At 40.6% G+C, this 20,389-nt stretch overlaps 2 protein-coding genes across 2 annotated transcripts; both read left to right on the forward strand.

The window, feature by feature from the left end:
- The first annotated feature begins 312 nt into the window (after positions 1 to 312).
- On the forward strand, positions 313 to 6,525 carry LOC124253123 (sulfotransferase 1B1-like). The gene is made up of 6 exons (XM_046686842.1): positions 313 to 426; positions 1,715 to 1,893; positions 2,530 to 2,853; positions 3,207 to 3,310; positions 4,694 to 4,879; positions 5,903 to 6,525. Exons 1-6 carry the CDS (start codon positions 413 to 415, stop codon positions 5,930 to 5,932), a joined length of 837 nt encoding a protein of 278 aa, XP_046542798.1. The 5' UTR covers positions 313 to 412; the 3' UTR covers positions 5,933 to 6,525.
- Positions 6,526 to 7,857: 1,332 nt separating this feature from the next.
- LOC124253116 (sulfotransferase 1C2-like) lies at positions 7,858 to 12,417 on the forward strand. Its single transcript, XM_046686833.1, has 6 exons — positions 7,858 to 8,206; positions 8,700 to 8,878; positions 8,998 to 9,321; positions 10,118 to 10,221; positions 10,642 to 10,828; positions 11,751 to 12,417. The coding sequence occupies exons 1-6, from the start codon at positions 8,193 to 8,195 to the stop codon at positions 11,858 to 11,860; spliced, it is 918 nt and encodes a 305-aa protein (XP_046542789.1). The 5' UTR covers positions 7,858 to 8,192; the 3' UTR covers positions 11,861 to 12,417.
- The last annotated feature ends 7,972 nt before the right edge of the window (positions 12,418 to 20,389 follow it).

A 20,389-nucleotide genomic window follows, 5' to 3' on the forward strand; every position in this document is an offset into this window, starting at 1 on the left:
CATAGATTCCAACCATTTTGTCGTTTTTATTAGTCATAGGATCATAATAGTTTTGCTATGGTGGTCACCACGAGAAATTTTACGTACTCGTTGAAAACCTATCATTGCAATAAAATAGGGGGTGCTAAAATATACCCTTTGTGTATAATTCACAATCGGAGCAACTCTGGGATTCAGACTGTTGACTTTCCACGTCGCTGTTTAATCTGCGTGCACCCCCAAGCTAGGCCTGTGCGTAGACCAACAATCATGCACAAGATAAAACTGAGTTCAGGTACTTGAAAGTTGCATGTAATTGTCGGTATCTGTGTACACACGTGACTAGGTTAAGAGCAAAGTCATGTGAGGAGTACAAAGTTGAGTAAAGAAGCAGGACAGTTTCAGGAGTCGGTCCTTACAAGTACTGTTTGACATGGAAGATCCCCAGTAAGTATTAGTGTTGGGTATTGGCTGAAATCTCACAATTGATGAATACTTCATTACCAACGAACAATCATCGAAAAAACTTGGCTAGCGTCATTTTTCAGATTTTCCTATGCAGGTTGTTAATGCAGATAAGTTTAACATGATGCAACTCGCTTCTTAAAGTGATGACTAATATATCATGAACATGAACTTCCTGGAGTTTTCAAGAAATATTCAGTCATGACTTTTCAGTTAGTGAAGTGAGTTTTCTAAGAATTAAACAAGTTTTCAGGTTGACAACTTCGAAGATATGTTCCATCATCAAGTGTTTCAAACACTAAAACAATAGTTCCAAAATCGTTTGTGTTCGATTACGAGTAAATGTGATCAATGGCTTGGTCGTTTGGTCACTACGACCAATCTTCGATTATTTCAATTAATCGGAACACCAGCAGTATGTACATGTTACTCTCAAATACACTTCCGCGTCAGTGCAGGTTTTATCATTAGGGAACACCATTCAGGGCCACAAATGTGTTAAGCAGATGTTCACTGAACTACGCCCCCATTTTGTGGTCACAATTGATGGCTTCAGCTGTCATCTATATGGCCCGTAGAGGATTATGGGGTGAATTGATTACATATATCCTCTCGGAATGACACGAATTGGTAAGAAATGTACATGTTTATTTTGCTGGGATAGGGGGTTACACTCGTTCAGTGTGTAGCATATGTAGTATTTATGATAGCACCTTCTCGGTAAAGCATAATAGTCCTGGGGGTGAATCTAACTCGGGATCGGATCCACACTCCCAGAGTCAGGTACCTAACCTCCAGCACACAAGGTCAGCGATCCAACCCCCTCAGCCAACTATATAATTTGTGAACCCTCTGACAAGTGTAAATGGCGATAAGTTGCCTGACATTCACTCAGTAGATTCAAATTCCGGATGGGACTCAACTCAATAATACATGTGGGCATATGTGTTCATAGATAAACCCTTTTGTCAACTACGCCCAAATCAAAATTTGTATTTTAGTATTAAGGTTTGAATAATATTCCACTTAACACAGCTGACACTCAATTGTCGATGACTTTGCTATTTATAGTACAGAATTGCGTCCCCTGCCAAGGCCAGGATGAACTGGTTCGAAACCATAGGTGACCAATCATAATGTTGATCCCTGGTTTGCAACATCATACCTATTGCTACTGGTAAGCATCTATGGCATGTGCCAGAATTTCCCTCACAAGACTTAGTGTGTCCAAACCGTGATATAAATCAAAACGTTCGCTCATTCTTCAAAGAACCCCCGAGATTCTTGACTACCGGAATGAAAAAGGTCAAGGATGGCGCTTCTACAAAATTGACGGCGTCCTCCGAAGAATTGGCAAAACCCCCGAAGGTGATATGAAACTGCTCAAAAAAGTTCAGACGTTCCAACTGAGGGACGATGACGTCATGGTAGCGGCATATCCAAAATGTGGTAAGAACCAGAGATTGTCTCAAATTATTCTTAGATAAATCTTTTAACTTCCAGTGTGACTGATTATCACTGGACGCGTGGTCCAGTGTTATCCAGTGCAACATACCCTCTCTGGCTGTCACGGGAATGTTTTTTCCAAAAGACAACGAGTCCACTTCACACACACTACTCATATCTGTCTATTCTGACTGGAACGACAAGACCACAGGTGTCCAGCGCAGACAATATGCAGTCTTCATAATTCTTCAATATAGCATTATGTGAAAACATTATTTATGTTGTAAAATTTGACAACCAAAATTGGGATAGGTGTGGAATAATTTCGTGTCAGAACACTGCCGACGTGTCCTCGTTTGGAAAGTGACTAAACTCTTGTTACCGTGGACTGCAGTCGTCACTACTCAGGAGCTTTGTTACGGCGGGTATAGTCGGTTCACTGTACGTAACTCGATTTTGATGTTGTTAGTTTGGAACAAAGGCCAGCCCCACGCACTCATATGAGGGCGGAGAGTCTGACCCTTCAGATACTAAGCATTATGCACAGGTCTTGCTGAAGGAACTGGATGGTAACTTCTTTTTCCTGAAAATGTTAATTTCGGCCTTACCGAAATGTACTATATATTCTCATCCCTCCAGGTAGCCACTGGTTGTGGGAAATAGTCACCATGCTCAGGGCCGGTAACTCTGAGTACAACAAAAAGACGAAGGAGGTGGCCATGTTGGGGATGCCGATGTTTGAACGGGCTGATGAACTCCCCTCCCCGAGAGTTCTAAACTCACATCTACATTTCCGTCATCTGCCGGAGAAAATGGTGGAGAAGCGGATTAAAACAATCTTGATCCTGCGAAATCCCAAAGATGTCAGCGTATCCTACTATTGCATGTTCAACGGTATGAAAGAGAGTATTGGCTTTGACGGGACGTATTCAGAATTTCTGGATCTGTTTCTGGAAGGAAAAAGTGAGTGATAAGCTGATGCTCTAACGTTATATTAAACCTCAGGGTAATAACAGAGCAGGTTTGTTTATTGTGATTATTACATTGTATTTATATTATTATATCGATATTCATTTCACGTTGGTGTGAGTTTAAATGCTCTGACTTGAAAGCGTTCTTTAAAAGGCAGAGTCTGCATGTTGCTTCACTAAATGCGGGTTAAGATAATCCTACCTGCTGGTCTGCCTGAATGAAGGTTTAGATGTCTAGAAGTGTGGCCCTGTTTCATCACAATATAACAAATAAAACAAAAACCAAAAACAAAAACAACCATGTATGTATATAACGTTACATAAATGATCCCTTCCATGTTTCAGTTCCCAATGGTGATTATGTCGACTTCGTGAAGGATTGGCTGCATGTGAAACAGGACAACCCGGACTTGCCAATGTTAACAATGTTTTATGAAAACTTGAAAAAGGTTTGTATTTATTCTATTCAATACGAAATTATGTCTGCTTGGTACATCGTAAGAGTGCTTGTGTTACGTGTTGAATCCTAAATTGCAACAAAAACTTACTCGCGATTCAATCCGAAAGAACTCAGATTGAAACCAATAAACAGCAAAGGAAAGTGATTTATTGTTCTAAAATTTACCAGTCTTGCAAATTAAAAGAAAATCACTACTAGATCTTACAGTTGCAGTAGAAATGCAATGGCAGTGTAGTACAAACGACAATGATTACACCAATAAAGACAATGATGGTAATACTGACCTCCAAGCAACAATGGTCAAGTATCATAAGAACAAGTCAGAGTATCCAAGACAAGAATCCACACATAGGTGTTTGTAATTTATGTGTAATGTGAGATCAGCGTGAGTCAGCAAGAGTTTGATATGTGTTTATTCTGCAAGTGAGTGAGTGAGTGGGTTAATATTTAACGTCACATCGGCAATATCTCAGCCATATCGTGACGAGAACAATCCAGACAATAAAAGGTGAAAACATTTTGAAGATTAAAACCTGCCGACGATGGACAGTAAAAATACTAGAGAATCACAGATATGAATATACAACCAGCGAGCAAAGCTAAAAAATTCAAATTAAAGAAGACAATACAGTATAAAACACTGGCTATAGATCGCCAACAACTGAAGGTAGATCACCATTTATTCTGCAAGAGTTAGCAATCCGTATATACTTAAAAATAAAACTCCAGAATATTCTCCAACTCCCTCGGTCTGGGTTGTGAAAATGGCAGTAGGGTTGAAGTACCCTCCTACAACAGTCTACATATAGCACAGGTCTATGTATATCCATATGTACAATGTATTACATTATATGCAACACTGTTACATGAATAGCACTGACCCGTTACACTTGTCTGTAAACATATATACTTCATCCAAATATGGTCATGTGTACATAATCTGGTCTGAGATGTTCACACATCTGATGAAAGTCAAATCGCCGATGATACCCGCATCAAGTGTATTACCATTGAATAGCAATACCGTTCTCAGTATGGAAACCCTCCAGCTTAAGTGATAGAAACTTCATATGGGCCGTCAGGCTAGACGTGGAGCAATAGCAGGGTTTTGGAAAATGTTACTTTTAGTATATCGGACGAAATAAATAGGTTCCGGTTTAGTCGTTATCTTGGGAAAAGAGGGGGGGGGAGAGAGAGAGTTCCCTGCATTTCCTGTCTCGATCTGCGACTCGACACGAATACAACCCTCTCAACGTAATTCTAAATTTGGGTGATGTGGAATATTTCACCGGACATGGTATCGCATAGTGCAACAGTAGGTGATGGTCTTTGAGTTTGATTGGTGTATTTACCCACACTGTATTGGTTTCAGGATCCTGTCAAGGAAATCAAAGCGGTTGCGGAGTTCCTGGGAGTGACAGTCACTGACGAACTATGTGAGCAAATAGCAGAAGCGTGCAGCTTTAAGAAACTGAAGGCTGCAGATAAGGAGGTGAAGGAGAGTTTTGGGGACCTGCCGAACCCTGGAAGAAAGGTCACGCTGGGATGTACAGAAAAGGTGAGCTTCACTAAGGTCTGCTTCGTTTTAATCATAACTCACAAGAAGGCCTGGGTTAGAGAAGAGACAGTCCAAGTTCTATACTGAAAGTTCTGTTGACACATACGTGTCAGAGGAGGACCAAGTGTACATTGCGTGTTTTAAGGACACATGGTATAGAACAGATCTAAGTATTTTGTTAAATGAAAGTGACAAAACCCTGTCCTCATCCTTAAGAAATTAGAATTGTACTATTTCTAAACTCTATCATGAGCATATGTTTATGAATCTCCAACAAATAGTGACGACACCAGGTTTTGCGAACGGTTAGCGTGTCCTGCCCCACCAGTAGCAATCATCAAGCAAACATAGAGCACTGCTTTTGACATGTCTAACATATAACCTTTTGAAAGTTTTAATGATACCTTGGCATGTCGTAACATTGAGCGCACAACTTCTCAGCTCGAGCTCGTTAAGATTTAAAACAAATACATACTGTTTTTGAAAGTCAGAGGTATATAACGTGATTATATATCTCTGAATGACTGATTAACCAATCACAATCTAGTATTTACTGCAGTCATGATAGAATGATCTTTGAAATGTCGGGGAAAAGGGCATGTTCGATGATTGTCCATCGTCAGCTGACAAATCTACGTTGTGCAACAACTTGGATGTTCATATAGGAAAAGGAAAGCTTTCAGCGCAGGTTTCTTATCGATGTTGAAAAGGTTTTGTTGCTTATGTCATGTGAATAACGAATTGCTTGCGTTTGAATTTGGCGCTATGACATGTTTTTTTTTTTAAATAACAATGTAATGAATATATATATACGCTTTTAAAATAAAACTCATCTGGACTTTGCACTTCAAATGTGTGTTAATTCAGACTTGATCTCGTCACTATATGGCTGGAATAATGTCGATGTGACGTAAAACCCAATTCAACTCAATTTCTTCACTGAAAGACTAAATCATGTATTGCCTATTTGCTGGCGTAATCTTGTTTCAGCTAAGTGTGATTTAGGGGATGCTATTGTTTCAGGTGAAATTGGGGACTGGAAGAATTGGATAACTGTTGCTGAGAACGAACGATTTGATGCGATCATTGAACGACGTTTCAATGGAACAGGCATTGTATTCACGTATGAATAGCCTACGGGTTCTGAGTTGGTCATTTTTTATGTCTTCGTGGAAACCTAATTCCAAATATCATCTGTATTGATCAAGAACACATTTGGAAATATATTTCTGCATCGTGTACATCAATGTCTGTCGAAAGACCCTGATAATCGTTCCATTGCTGACAAAGAAACATGAGGCCAATCAAACAGTATTATTATATAAATGTTATTATATGTGTTCGACACAGTTGTGAATAGCATTTCTGTTTTATCACTGAGCGACAAATTCGTTGAAATTGCCGAGGATTGGCATAGTGCAGCCAAAGAATAGCACCCAATCAGAACAAATCTGGGATTCGAACCCATGTTCAGCAGATCAACTAATAATTCACGTCATTACTCTGCATAATGAGTTGAATGGGTAACCATTGCCTCCAGACAGACCACGAGTCAACTATTGAGTATGATTCTGCATATATTTAGAAATTGTACTGGTTACTGTTTATCATGTGAACACGAGAAATAAACATTACTTGCCATCTTACCTTATTTATTATATATGATAAGGGATTGAGTGTTTAGTTTCCACTGCTTTTAGAACTGTTTCAGTTATATCAGGTTGTGACGTGGTATTTTAAAGGAAAGCTCGAACTGATGCATGTCCAAGACGTTTACCACCCTGGTTACCCAGGGTACGGTGCTGACCAGAACACAATATCCACTAATGACTGAACCCACGGCCAGACCTGAGGGACAAAACCCTTTACAGAACCACCCTTTGAAGTTGGATATTTATCAGCTACTAGTACCTTCAGTCGAACTCCTGCACGCGAGTTTTCAAATCTATTGCACATTGAGATTAATGAAACCTACGATCATATACATATACCAGTAAAGACAGATATAAAAAGCTGGCATCCGCTCTACGATCATGATGAAATTTGGTGACGAGGAATCTGATATTTGTTGTGTTACTGATCTTGCGAAGATACATTGAAAGAAACAGTGCATTTCGTCTTTAAGCAAAGAGAAACGTTATGGTCAGCCAAATTACCTTTCTTTTAGCTAATCTCGTCCAGAACAAATTTTCACTCATTTGCATAAAAGATATCCGCATGGCGGGATCACAGATGCCTATATCTCCAAATGTCCCAAAGAGCTTATCTATACGGAAGTCTAGCATTCCAGGCATTATTCTTTCTAAAACTTCAGATGACGTTTGCTTTCCATTTCGATAAACTGTCCTGAACCTCTGCTTAGAAAACTAGGTTACTGTATTCATGATCGCCGCGTGACAAAGGTGTGGTAGCACGTTCCAATAACAGAACAAAGTGGACAGGATAGACTTTGAACAGTGAAAAGAACTGTGGCTGGTTCCTGTAATGTTTATAAGATCTATGTGAGTTAATCATTTCCCAAGTTTCAACTTTTGGATCATGACGTCATTGCTCGACGGTGAAGACTACATTTTAATCATCGAGTGACGGCAGAGTAAACATGGGACGATGTGCCACTATAAAATGCATGTGCATGATATGCATGCTATTGTTTGTAATCATACTATGATAGGGTCATTGGATTTCAAGAAAATTGGTGACAAGAGTAACTTCGCGATTATGTTTCTGATAAACATCTCAATCACCTTCCTTGGATCAAAGTCCACACTGGGGCAGATACAGCAAGATACGGAAGGTTCCTGCTGAAGAAGAGCCAATAATTTGAGTATTTATACACAATGTAAAATACAGCAAAAAATCGCTCTGCGTAAAGTTCTCAACAAAGAATCATCAGCAGTAAGCTAGTATCGTCATGTAGCACTTATAGCACCTTTCTTTGGGAATACAGTGACCATTTCACGTGTGTTGCTGACACGTCGGAAATTCAACTGGAAAGTCCGTTGCCCAAGGTTGCCCTAAAACCTTACCTACCTAACTATTCTGCAAAGGTTTGTTATCTCATGAACATGCCAGATCCATGACCTGCATAAACAGCCTTGATATGAGCGTGTCAGGTTGAGTGAAATAGCTGTTAGGTGTCCCCCCGAGGATCTCGGCTCAAAACTCTCGCGTAGTGCTGTCTGGCCCTGCTCCCCGTGAACCAACACTTACAAACTCAATGCTAGCACTGCCCACTGTATATTAATAGAAAATTGGAACATTCCTTCTTCAGGATAATAGCAAAGTCAAGCGAGGCGTACGTGTTGTGATCAATATGGAAAGTCAGCGGTAAGTAACTGTTACCCTCATTAAACATCTGCATCAGTTCAGTGTTATATATTTCATAAAAACATATTAGCTCATTTCATTCTCGGCGATACATGTGTTAAGCGGATGTTTGTTAGACAACGGCTCTATTTCCTGATCACGTACGTGCAGAGTTCATTTGAGCTAAATCCATAACGGATGAGGCATGAATGGATTATCTTTACCATCCGTCACCACCTTCGACTCTCTGTAACCATCTTGTGTCTGAATGAAAGGAATTGGTCCCGAATGTGCTCATATGTCTAATCACTGATCTTAGCAAACTCTATACATTTCCGCACAAGCAGAGATGGCAAGGTAAACATTCCATCAAACTGCAACAACAGCTTGTCTTTCACTATTGATATCATTTATTTAAATCCGACTGGCACTCATTTCAGTAGCAACAAGGAGTCCAAGCGGTCATATCATTCAAATCGGCGTAAATTCAAACCAAGCCAGTGATTCTTTGTAGAACTCCTGCGATTCTGGACTACCGGAATGAGAATGGTCATGGATGGTCCTTCTACAAAAATGACGGCATCCTCCGGACGATTGACACAACCATTGAGGATGACAAGGAACTGATCCGAAAAGTTCAGAAATTCGAACTGAGGGACGATGACATGATGATAGCGGCATATCCCAAATGCGGTAAGACTTCGAGACAGATTAGCAAGATTAATTATCTTTTTTCAAATGAATAATGAATAGTTGAATGATCTGTAAAACCTAATTCAGTGCTCACACTATGCTGTCTATTCCGATTCCAGGTACACACTGGTTGTGGGAAATCGTCAACATGCTCAGGGCCGGTAACTCTGAGTACAACAAAAAGACGAAGGGGTTCGCCATGTTGGGGATGCCGATGTTTGACCGGGCTGATGAACTCCCCTCCCCGAGAGTTCTAAACTCACATCTAAATTTCCGTCATCTGCCGGAGAAAATGGCGGAGAAGCGGATTAGAACAATCTTGATCCTGCGAAATCCCAAAGATGTCAGCGTATCCTACTATTGCATGATCAACGGATTCAAAGATAGTTTTGGGTTTGACGGGACGTATTCAGAATTTCTGGATCTGTTTCTGGAAGGAAAAAGTGAGTGATACGTAGATGCTGTTACGTTATGTTAAACCTCAGGGTGATAACAGAGCGGTATCCAATAGTGTGCTTATTACATTGTATTTATAGCATAATACTGATATTCATTTCATGTGTGAGTTTAAATGCTCTGACTTGAAAGCGTCCTTTGAAATGCAATCATTGACTTCATGTTGTTTGTTCACTGAATGTGGGATTCAGAATATCTTGATCTGTTCTTAAGAGGTCAAGGTGCATGGAATATTGGCGTGTTTCCGTTTAGACGTCCTGACATTATGCGCTGTATAAATGTAGATCCAAACGTTCTGTCATGCTGCTCACTGAATGTAGATCTTCATTGTCAGACATGCTCCAAAGTGAATGTATGTTTGGCATACTGTTAACTGAATGTAGATGTAAACTGTCTGTCGTCTTGCAAATTGAACATAGGTTTAAACTGTCTGTCATCCTGCAAATTGAACATATGTTCAAACTGTCTGTCATCCTGCAAATTGAATGTAGGTGTAAACTGTCTGTCGTCTTGCAAATTGAATGTAGGTGTAAAGTGCCTGTCATCCTGCAAATTGATTGTAGGTGTAAACTGTCTGTCGTCTTTCAAATTGAATGTAGGTGTAAAGTGCCTGTCATCCTGCAAATTTAATGTAGGTGTAAACTGTCTGTCATCTTTCAAATTGAATGTAGGTTTAAATAGGCTGACTGTTGGTCTAAAGCTGCTTCACGTGAAGATTTCGAATGGGAATTGATCTTCCGTACCCATATGGTTTGTTTTATGTCATTACTTCCATTGTTTCAGTTCCCGATGGGACTTATGCCGACTACGTGAAGGATTGGCTGCAAGTGAAACGGAATCAGCCTGATTTGCCTGTCTTGACATTGTTTTATGAAAGTTTGAAAAAGGTTTGTAGTTGGCCTAGATCCTTTATGTCGACAAGATGGTCATAATGGAAGATTTGAATGAAAACACTTTCGGTCCATCCCAGTAATTAATAACGTTCAGCTGGGTACGTTTGATAAACTCGAAATTCGCATTTATCCCCGTCCTGTGCATGTCATCTGTTGAGTTGCCCATTGATGTGATGCGTGTGATGTTGCCAATAACACCCGTATCAAGGACTTTAACATCGACCAGCAATTTCTTGCCCGTTTGTAATGTTAAGGCCTACATGAATAGTGTCAATAAGACTCAGTGGTCATCTCCGTGCATAGTTAGATCTGTCTCATCACATTGGATGACCATGATCCATCTGCATAAACTATCATGTGCATGTCGTCCTAATCGATAGTCCTAATCGATAACCCAAACTGTGTTGATTTTAGGATCCTATTAAAAACATCAAAATGGTTGCCAACTTCATTGGAGTGTCTGTCAGCGATGAACTATGTGAGCAAATAGCAGAAGCCTGCAGCATTAAGAAGATGAGGACGGCAGATGCACAGGTGAAGGAGCAGATATTTAAATTATCTGAAAACTGGAAGGGAGGTCAAAAAGGAATCTATCGGAAAGGTGAGTATAAATTTCTCGTTGTTACTACACACCCGGGTAAGAGAAGGTCCAAAGAATTATGTTGGTTGCTATGAAGGCACACACAGTTCAGAGCAGGTCCAGTAATTGTACTGCTTGTTGTGAGCGCATATATAGGTTAGAGTTGGTCAAAGTATTTCAGCACTAGTAGGTCTAAGAACTTAATTGCTCAACAGTTTTGAGAACTAATCTCAAAGACAACAGTATTAAAAGTTTTCTTCATATGGCAGGACGTCGATTTTCAGAAAATACACAGTGGAAATTTAATGGCATGCATTAAGCATTTATGTCGTGTTATTTATGTCGAAGTAAAGGATTGTCCATGTCCTGGAAGACTGAGGAAGGCCATTGACCGGGATGGCGGAGTACTGATTCTTCTGGCAATCCCATGTCCCGTGCCAATGAAGTGCGCCAGCAATTTAGAGGGGGATACAGTACTTACATATATGTGCAATTTCTGGTGTCCCCCCGCCATGATATTGCTGATATATTACTAAAAGAGGCGTAAAACCACACACTACTTATTTACTTACTAACTTACAGTTTACTTACTTACTCAAGAACTCACATATTGGTTATGTTAAGGCCCGACTCATGTACAGTGTGTTTAAAAAGTAAGCCATACATTTCTTTCTTGAAAAACGAAATTCAGTTTTTTTATTTTCCTTTTCATCTTACATAGATTTACGTAAACAATATATTCCTGAATGCTACCTCTCAGGGTCATCAACTGTAGCATTTAGACAATTTCTGTCTACTATTGACAACTGTACCAACTAAAAACTATATATTTACTTACTCACTCACTCACTTACTTTTCCTTACTAGCTTACTTACTTACTTAGTTAGTTACTTATTTGTACGCCTGTATTACTTAAGGACGCGTGTAATGTTATTGTTTCAGGTGAAGTTGGGGACTGGAAGAACTGGATAACTGTTGCTGAAAACGAGAGATTTGATGACGTCATAGAGAGAACATTTGAAGGCACAGGAATTGTATTCATGTATGATTAGATTAGATAACAGGCTAACAGATGATCATAATAACTTCGTACAACGCAGACTTGAATTATGATTATTGTCTAACACAGGATTTACACAGTGTCCTCTGGATAAATCTTCGGTGAAACTAGCTAGGACAATGTGCCGAGGGAACAAGGAACATAACCAGATGGAATCTCGGATTCAAATCAAGGTCAGGATTCTGCTACAACTAAAGAGCGCTGCAAATGTTACTCAACTTCTGTAGTCTTTCCCTAATATACACATATATTGTGACAGGTACTGAGCAAATGTTAACCATGTTATGTAATCGTCCTCTTGTAATCAATACATTGTCAAATTATGTAGTTTTCGCCTTGTACATAAACACATTGTCACAGAGATTGGTCAAATGTTACCAAATTATGTAGTTCCCACTTTGTACATAAATGTCACAAGATCTGGCGACCCATCAGTCGAGCACACAATCACAGGTTCTGGAATTGTTAAAGGACGCAACCCTTTACATCAGTCACCTGACCAGACGTGAGATTTATATTACATAAAGAATTAATAAACGGTTAACGGCACACGGGAGAGAGTGAGTTGTGCTTTTTGCCGCTTTCAGCAATATTCCAGCAATATCACGCGGGACACCAATAGTGAGTTTAGTTTTACGTCGCACTCAGCAATCGGGACACTAGTAATGGGCTTCAGACATTGTATCCATGTGGAGAATCGAATCCGGGCTTCCGACAAGACAAGCGACCTCTTTAACCACCAGGCTACTCCAAGTGTGTATCTCGGAACAAGCATGAGGCCCTGGGTGATCGTGAGAGAAATGTGGCTAAAGCCCCGGTGATTGAAATTCCAGTTAAGTCACAGCACCTGAACCAAGTTACGCTTACGACAGTTGACTTTGTCCGTCGATGTATAGTCGTGTGCCTTCCAAAGGTGTAAATTAGGTCACTATCTTATCGTAGCAGCAATAGATTTACCCACATCCCGATCGCCAGTAAGTACCAGTTACTCGCAAGTACACTTCAGCGACAATGCAGTGATTTTCATTCATTCACGAACACAGACCTACTGGCCCGTACAGGATGGCGGATTGGTGAATCATATTAGGGTTTCGAATAAGTATAGGTTAGAAGACGAGGACGCGTTCTGTAACCGTGGATTAAGGCGGTTAGAGCCCTCGGCGCTCCGTGCCGAGGGCTCTAACCGCCTTAATCCACGGTTACAGAACGTGTCCGAGTCTTCTAACCTAATTAGAGCATGCACACAAATATTGCTTTTAATAAAATAAAAGAGTAATATTTATTTGGTACGCGTCTGTAATTTAATGAATGGACTATAGTTTTTTAAGCGCAAACAAGGTTGTGGTGGGGTCGACTTATGTCATGAACGGCACGTGCTAATGTGTGTTATATTCTGTATTCTACCTAAAGGCACGTACAGTCGCTATCGTCGTTAAATCAACGCTAATATGTCTTTACCAGTTATCGAAGGTCGTCTTGAGAAAGCGGCCCGATGCTCTTTAATTAATCAGCTTCAGGGGTATATAGGATTTCATTCTGGGCCCTTATCAAGGATGGTTAATGAACCGAGGACGTAAAGCACATGCTTTTCGGAAATCTCACCTTTACAAACACATGGTCACCGCCCACATGTCTCTTCATTACACAGCAGGTATGAGTGGGACCGACAGCGACGATACATTGATTCCAGCTTCACAGTGTGAGTTTTTGACAATAAGTGAAATCTCTGAAGATGATGAAATTCTATGCACAGCACTGGAAACTGCGGAGGAAAGGGATCTTCTTCAGCAACATTACAGCGATATTAGTGACGTGGAGGAAGAAGTCCACGTGAGTGAGAATGTGTTTGGCGGTGGTAGTGGGAAGCAGAATGATCATGAAAGATTTTCTGTACCGTTGTTGGATTCTGAAATTGCAGGATTATGCGAGACAAGTGTGCCTCAAAATACCAAACAGAATTTACGTTGGGCCTGTGGTCTTTTTGAAACTTGGAGAAATTCACGTAATCAGAGAATTTTACGAGGGGAAACATCCGGACAGCGTTTAAGTTTAATATCTCACAAACTCGAGGATCTGAACGACGATGAACTTAATTACTCTCTGTGTCGTTTTGTATGCGAGGTGCGCAAAAGCGATGGATCTGAATACAATCCGAAAACTCTCCGGCAGTTAGTGCTGTTATTGAACATGCATTTGACGAAGTGTGGTCGGGATTTGAAATTCCTGTCTGATAACGTTTTTCTTGAACTGGGAAATATATTGGACAGTGTAATGAAAGAAGGATTGAAACGTGGTATTGGAATTCGTACCAAAAAGGAATTCGTACCTCTCATTGAGGCTGCCCTTGTACTGTTAGCGTAAATTGACAAGGCTTCTGTATGACTGTTCAAAGGGGCGGTATTGAAAAGTGTTGAACATATAGCCATATTCCTTACTTTGTTAGACTAGCAATAACGTAAATTGTCTTATTGCAGGTTTTTACAGCAATCACTCACTCAGAGCCACATGCGCCACTCGACTCTTTCAGTCAGGCATTGATGAACAACTAATCGCCAGAACAACGGGACATCGGAGTACCGCTGTGAGAGAGTACAAGCGAGTTAGTACAGCTCAGGAGAAAGAACTGAGCAACATGATCCAAGGTGGCAGTGAACTCCCTAAAAGACAACGAACTGCTGACTCCAGTGTCGACGTAGCTACCACTACCACACCCGCAGTCTCGCAAAGTGTGACGGACGATCGCGTCGCGATTTCAGTGTCTGTTGTCATTAAAAAGTAATAAAAAGTAATTATAGTCGAAATTGTTCTTTTCATTTGAGAAAGTAGTTCCGTCCGGGATGTAACCGCCACATCGGATGGTTATAGTATGGTCGAAGACAAAGGAAGCATGCTCTAAACTCTCTTACAGTCTGGCACCTAATCGCAAGCACACAAAGTCATCGATCTAACCCACTTAGCCGTCTGGAAGTCTAGATCAGGCACTTTGTGTACCACTCTGACAAGTGTAGATGGCCATTAGATGCCTGACCTTTAGATTGTGGGTTCGAATGCCGGATGTGACCCAGCGCACAAATAGATGTTGGCATATGTGGATATAGATAGAGCCTTATGTCAAGTACACCCAAATTAGGCTCCTAACATGGATTTTGTTTGAGTATTATTGTTTTGAAACATATATTCAGCTCAGCACACTCAGTTACCTAAGGCGTAGCTATTTAAAGTTCAGAAATGCTACCGTTGTCAACCAAGGTTGACAATATTTCATATCCTTGGTTTGAGAGCACTATACCTATCTATACTGGCAGCATCAATCAGTAAGCGTCTATGACCTGAGTCTAAACCGTGATACATGAAAAAGGTCAAGGATGGCGATTCTACAAAAATGACGACGCCCCCCGGAGAATTGTCACAATCCCCGAAGATGATGTGGAAATGATCCGAAAAGTTCAGTAGTTCGAACTGAGAGATGATGACGTCATGATAGCGGCTTATCCCAAATGGGGTAAGAACCAAACATTGTCTCAAGACTGTTATCTTTTAATTTCGTTTAGTTATTTGGGAACAAAAGTTGTCCCAGCGCAGTCATAAGAGGGCAGAGAATTTGAACCTGAAGGTACTAAATCTTTAGACGGATCTTGCTGAAGGAACTGGACATAACGTCATTTTCCTGCAAAGTATGTAATTGTTTAGGCATGGTCTAATTTTCGAAGTAAATCATATATTCTGATCCTCCCAGGTACCAAGTGGTTGTGCGAAATCCTCACCATGCTAAGGGCAGGTAACTCTGAGTGCAACAAAAAGCCGAGGAGATCGCTATGTTGGGGATGCCGAAGTTGGAGCGGGCTGATGAGCTCTACATTTCCGTCATCTGCCCAAGAAGATGGTGGAGAAGCGAATAAAAATAATCTTTATCATGCGAAATCCCAAAGATGTCAGCGTATCGTATTTTAACATAATCCCCGATTAACATACAATATTACCTTAAAAGGTTAACATAAAGGAACACTGATTCTTTACGTTAGAATGATGCATGATAGTAAAAAATATATTACAACACATTCGATTACATACCCTATGTATGGTACAGGGGCCAATGCTGATTCCTGTTTTCACCCAATGACAACATTACACAATGGCGTGATCATTCTGCAGGTTCCTCATATACAGTATATTTGGCATATGTTTAAACAACATCCACAATAATTAGAGATCCTAATTGTTAGGATGCTGTTCAAGATATTTTGGGCCGTATTTGAGCAACTGACGGGCGTTGTTATTGTCAAGTAAGGGGAAGTCATCTGTGGTTATATGACTCGCAGCTTGGTAGCAGTGACATGATTCCCAGGGCCACATGTAGTGCGATTTACATCTTCAGCTGACAGGTCGACATTGTGCAACAATTGGATTAAGGTCAGGGGACCTCGATGGCCAGTCCATGAAGTTGATTCCAGCGTTTTGAAGGAAATTTCGTGTCAACATCGCGGTATGCGGCCGAGCAATATCATGCTGGAACCATGAGCCGCCATGAAAGGAACGAGTTCAGGGGTGAGCACATGGTCGCGGTAAGCAGCAGCTGAGAAGTTTCCACGGATGACCAGAAATCGGGAACGGTTGTTCCCACAGAAAGCACCCCACACCATGCAACTTCCGCCCCCGAATCTGTCGACTTCCTGTACACAACATTGGGCATACCGTTCACGACGTCGTCTCCAGACTCTATGCCTGCTGTCCGCGAATCTGAGGGTAAACCTGGATTCATCGCTAAAGACGACTCGATTCCAGTCTCTCTGGGTCCATCGGAGGTAACGTTGGGCTCACAGCAGACGTTGACGTTGATGAAACGGCGTCAATATTGGCCCACGATATGGACGTGGAGAATGGAGATTGGCAGCCCGCAACCGATTTCGAATGGTCTGTGAGGACAGTCGACCTCTAAACATCTCAGCCCTGGTTCGTGTAGCCGGCAGAAATCTGTCACTTAGGTGACGAGGACGATTTGACGGTATTCTGCTCGTGACGTCACACGTGGACGACCCGACCTTGGGCGATCAGAAGTTGTGCCAGTTTGTTGAAGACGACCTCGCAAGTCATACACAGTACGACGGCTGCATCCCATTGCTCTTGCGACGTCAATAACTGATCTTACCGCTTGCAACATGCAAACGGCAAGTTCACGTTGCACATTTGACAATCGTGGCATTTCAAGTACCGTTAGAACTGTGTTTTAAAAGTGCTTTTTCATTTCTTGAGGCCAATGCAAACACGTGCATATGAAGAAAACTTCGATGCGAAGATCACGTGATCGACTGCATGTGCAAAACCTGATTTGGCACTTACGTCATTTGCACGATGAATGGATGGGTTTGAGTGGGTTTTGCTAACGTTTTTCTAGAGTCGAAAGATAGGGATCCCATTTCGGATACATAGATGTATCATCAGAGAAACATTATTCATTATTTTTCAAATTACATTTTGTGAAGTTTCTATTTTGACTCAGTATACATAAACCAGTAAAGACAGATGTAAACAAGTTGGCATCCACTCTACGATCATGATGAAATTTAGTGACGAGGAATGTGATACATGTTGTGTTACTGATCTTTCCAAGATACATTGAAGAATGCAGGCCATTTGATCTCTAGGCAGTGAGAAACGTCTTGGTCAGCCTAATTACCTTTGTTTTAGCTTTGCTCGTCCAGGACACATGTTGACTCATTTCCATTAAAAAACAATATCCGCATGGTGGGATTACAGTTGCCTACATGTTGTCAAAATGTTATCATTGTTATTATTATTTTTAACTTTTAAAATGGTTTTTTACCCGTGAACGTCCGGGTTAGAATATTGATCTTCAGTAACCCATGCTTGTCGTAAGAGGCGACTAACGGGATCGGGTGGTCAGGCTTGCTGACTTGGTTGACACATGTCATTGGTTCCCAATTGCACCGATCAATGCTCATGCTGTTGATCACTGGATTGTCTGGTCCAGACTCGATTATTTACAGACCGCCGCCATATAGCTGTAATATTGCTGAGTGCGGTGTAAAACTACACTCACTGTGAAGAAATGATAAACATCACAAGCACCTTCCTGGGATCAAAGGCCACACAGATACTGCTTCATGAGATAGATTCAGTGTACATGTTTACGCTTAATATGATTGTGTGTGTGAACATTTATCATCATCATCATGCATGTATAATACAAATATTGGTGGAGAAGGAAAATATTGTCCAAAAGAAAGCACCTCACAATATGTATCTATCACCTTTTAGTTATCTCATAACTGATTTGGGCAGATTTGCACTTTCTAGTACTGAATATGAAACGAAGATAGCTTTGGTAAATACACTGCATCCGATCCAAAACGTTAATATATGTAAGATGAAATGATTTATGTTTGAATGTATATATTTTTTGCATCTATATCTATATCAACTCTCTATGAAATTTACTTCCAATCTTCCTTGTCTCTTGCATCTATTGAGTCCTGTAATACATGTGAGAGACCATATATTTTTATGCTAAACAAAGTAAAAGACAAAATATTGCCTTTGTGGATTCATGGATCCTAGTTATAATGGTCAGACAGGGTTGACACAACACGAACCTGAAACTGTCTGTCTGACAAAAGGCCTCTCATACCAAAGTCATGTAAATCTCTTAAAATACCATGTTTCCATGTTGTATCATAAGCAAGGCCGAAAAAGATTACTGCAGCATACTTTTTTTTTATAATGGAATTTTTAATGAATGATTCCCGCCGCATTATATAGTCAATAGTACTTCTATTTTTTGCGAAAACCACAATGAATATCTGTAATAAGATTATTGGTTTCTGGAAACCATACTAATCTATTATTGACCATGCGTCCCATGGTTTTGCAAACGCAACTCGTTAATGAAATAGGTCTGTAGTTGGGTGGATCTGTATGATCCCTAGGTTTAGATATCGGTACAACAATGGTATAACGCCACGAAGGAGGAAAGTGCCCTGGTGTCCACATATAATCAAAACCATTCAGAAGTATCTCAAGACATCGGGTTTGTAGCTGAAAGTATTGTGCGAGGAAGATGACTTCCACGCAGGTCATCGTGAACTGTCCGTTCACATTCGTTATAAATATTTGGATCTGTGAGAGACAGATCAAGTGCACAATACGTTCCCGACCCATGATGTAAATACGTGGCTGATCAAACATTAAGTATGCAAAAATTATTATCGGAAAAGGACTTTCCCTATATTGTTAGTATCGGTACTTCCCCACAAAAGGTAAGGTCCGTTAAGATCACCCATGAAGAGCTCTGGTCCTTCTCGATTTTTTTCTTTTCCTTACTTGAAAGGTGGGCAAGACTCTCTGTTGCTTGAGTTGAATTAATGTCTTCTGGCTTCTGGCGGTGACAATCTTGTGATATTGGGGTATTGTCAACCAAGGCAATCTGAGTTTTATTCACCCATATTACAGTTTGACAAGAGTTTTGACTAATTTCCTTGCCTCAAAGTATTCATGCATTTGATTTTGAGACGTTGAGTCTCATATATAAACTTTGGGCAAGAGTTGGACGAAGCCAGATGCTCACCACTGCAGTTGGTGCATTTGAGGTCATTAATGCAATCGGTACTCTCATGAGTTTCTCTGCAGCGTGACCAAACACACTAGTAAAATAGAGACCTTGCACCATGGGCAAACCTTTTGCATCTGTAACACCAGAGTGGATTTGGTACACATACCTCAACTCCGATATTAGTATCCAGCTTTAATAGATCTAGGAAACATAGTCAGGCCAAAGTGTTCCCAGGTAGCATGCCATCATCAGCCCGATGTCGGTTGATAGTCGGCACCGTTGAACAGCGCTGGACCGACAGCGGGCCAATGTAACCCAGCTAACACATATTTTCAAAACATTTTCACAGGGTTTCAAACTGGTTTATCAAAAATATGTTCGTCAAAACACAGTCACAATGTTAGAACAATCCTCTCAACTATTTAAAAGCATTAATTACTCAAATGTTGTTTTAAAAAGTTGTTCGTGAAGAAAAAAAATGCTTCCGCGGGAAAGGACGTCGGAATGACGTGACACTTTCACGTCATATTTTCGCACGCGCCATATAAGTTGAAGTTTATCAAGGACAGTACAGCAATGTCATTGTTCAGGAGCAAATGGAACTGAATCATCGATCTGATGCAGTAAGTTAACTTTACAGTCATTATCACCCGGTTGTTGTTATGTTTATGTACATTTTGATATTCATTCGATTAATGTATCGTGCTACTCAGAAATTGCGAGGTTTTGAGAAACATTGCAGCCGTACAGGATCTCTTGGATTCGGTGTTGTTAGGCTTCCAACAGAGAGCATTATGTATATTTTTGTGAAGGAGACCTAAGGGAGTTTGTACCATATTAATTTTATGTTGGATACAAAATCTAATTCAGCTATCAATGGCAAGCAGTAAGTTCTTAACCAGACTTCAAGTCATGTGGAAATGTGCCGCTATAACATTCGGGATCTAGTCAAAT

Source organism: Haliotis rubra, unplaced genomic scaffold (genome assembly GCF_003918875.1).
Source record: "Haliotis rubra isolate DU_JTF1 unplaced genomic scaffold, ASM391887v1 Scf532, whole genome shotgun sequence".
Lineage (NCBI taxonomy): Eukaryota > Metazoa > Mollusca > Gastropoda > Lepetellida > Haliotidae > Haliotis > Haliotis rubra.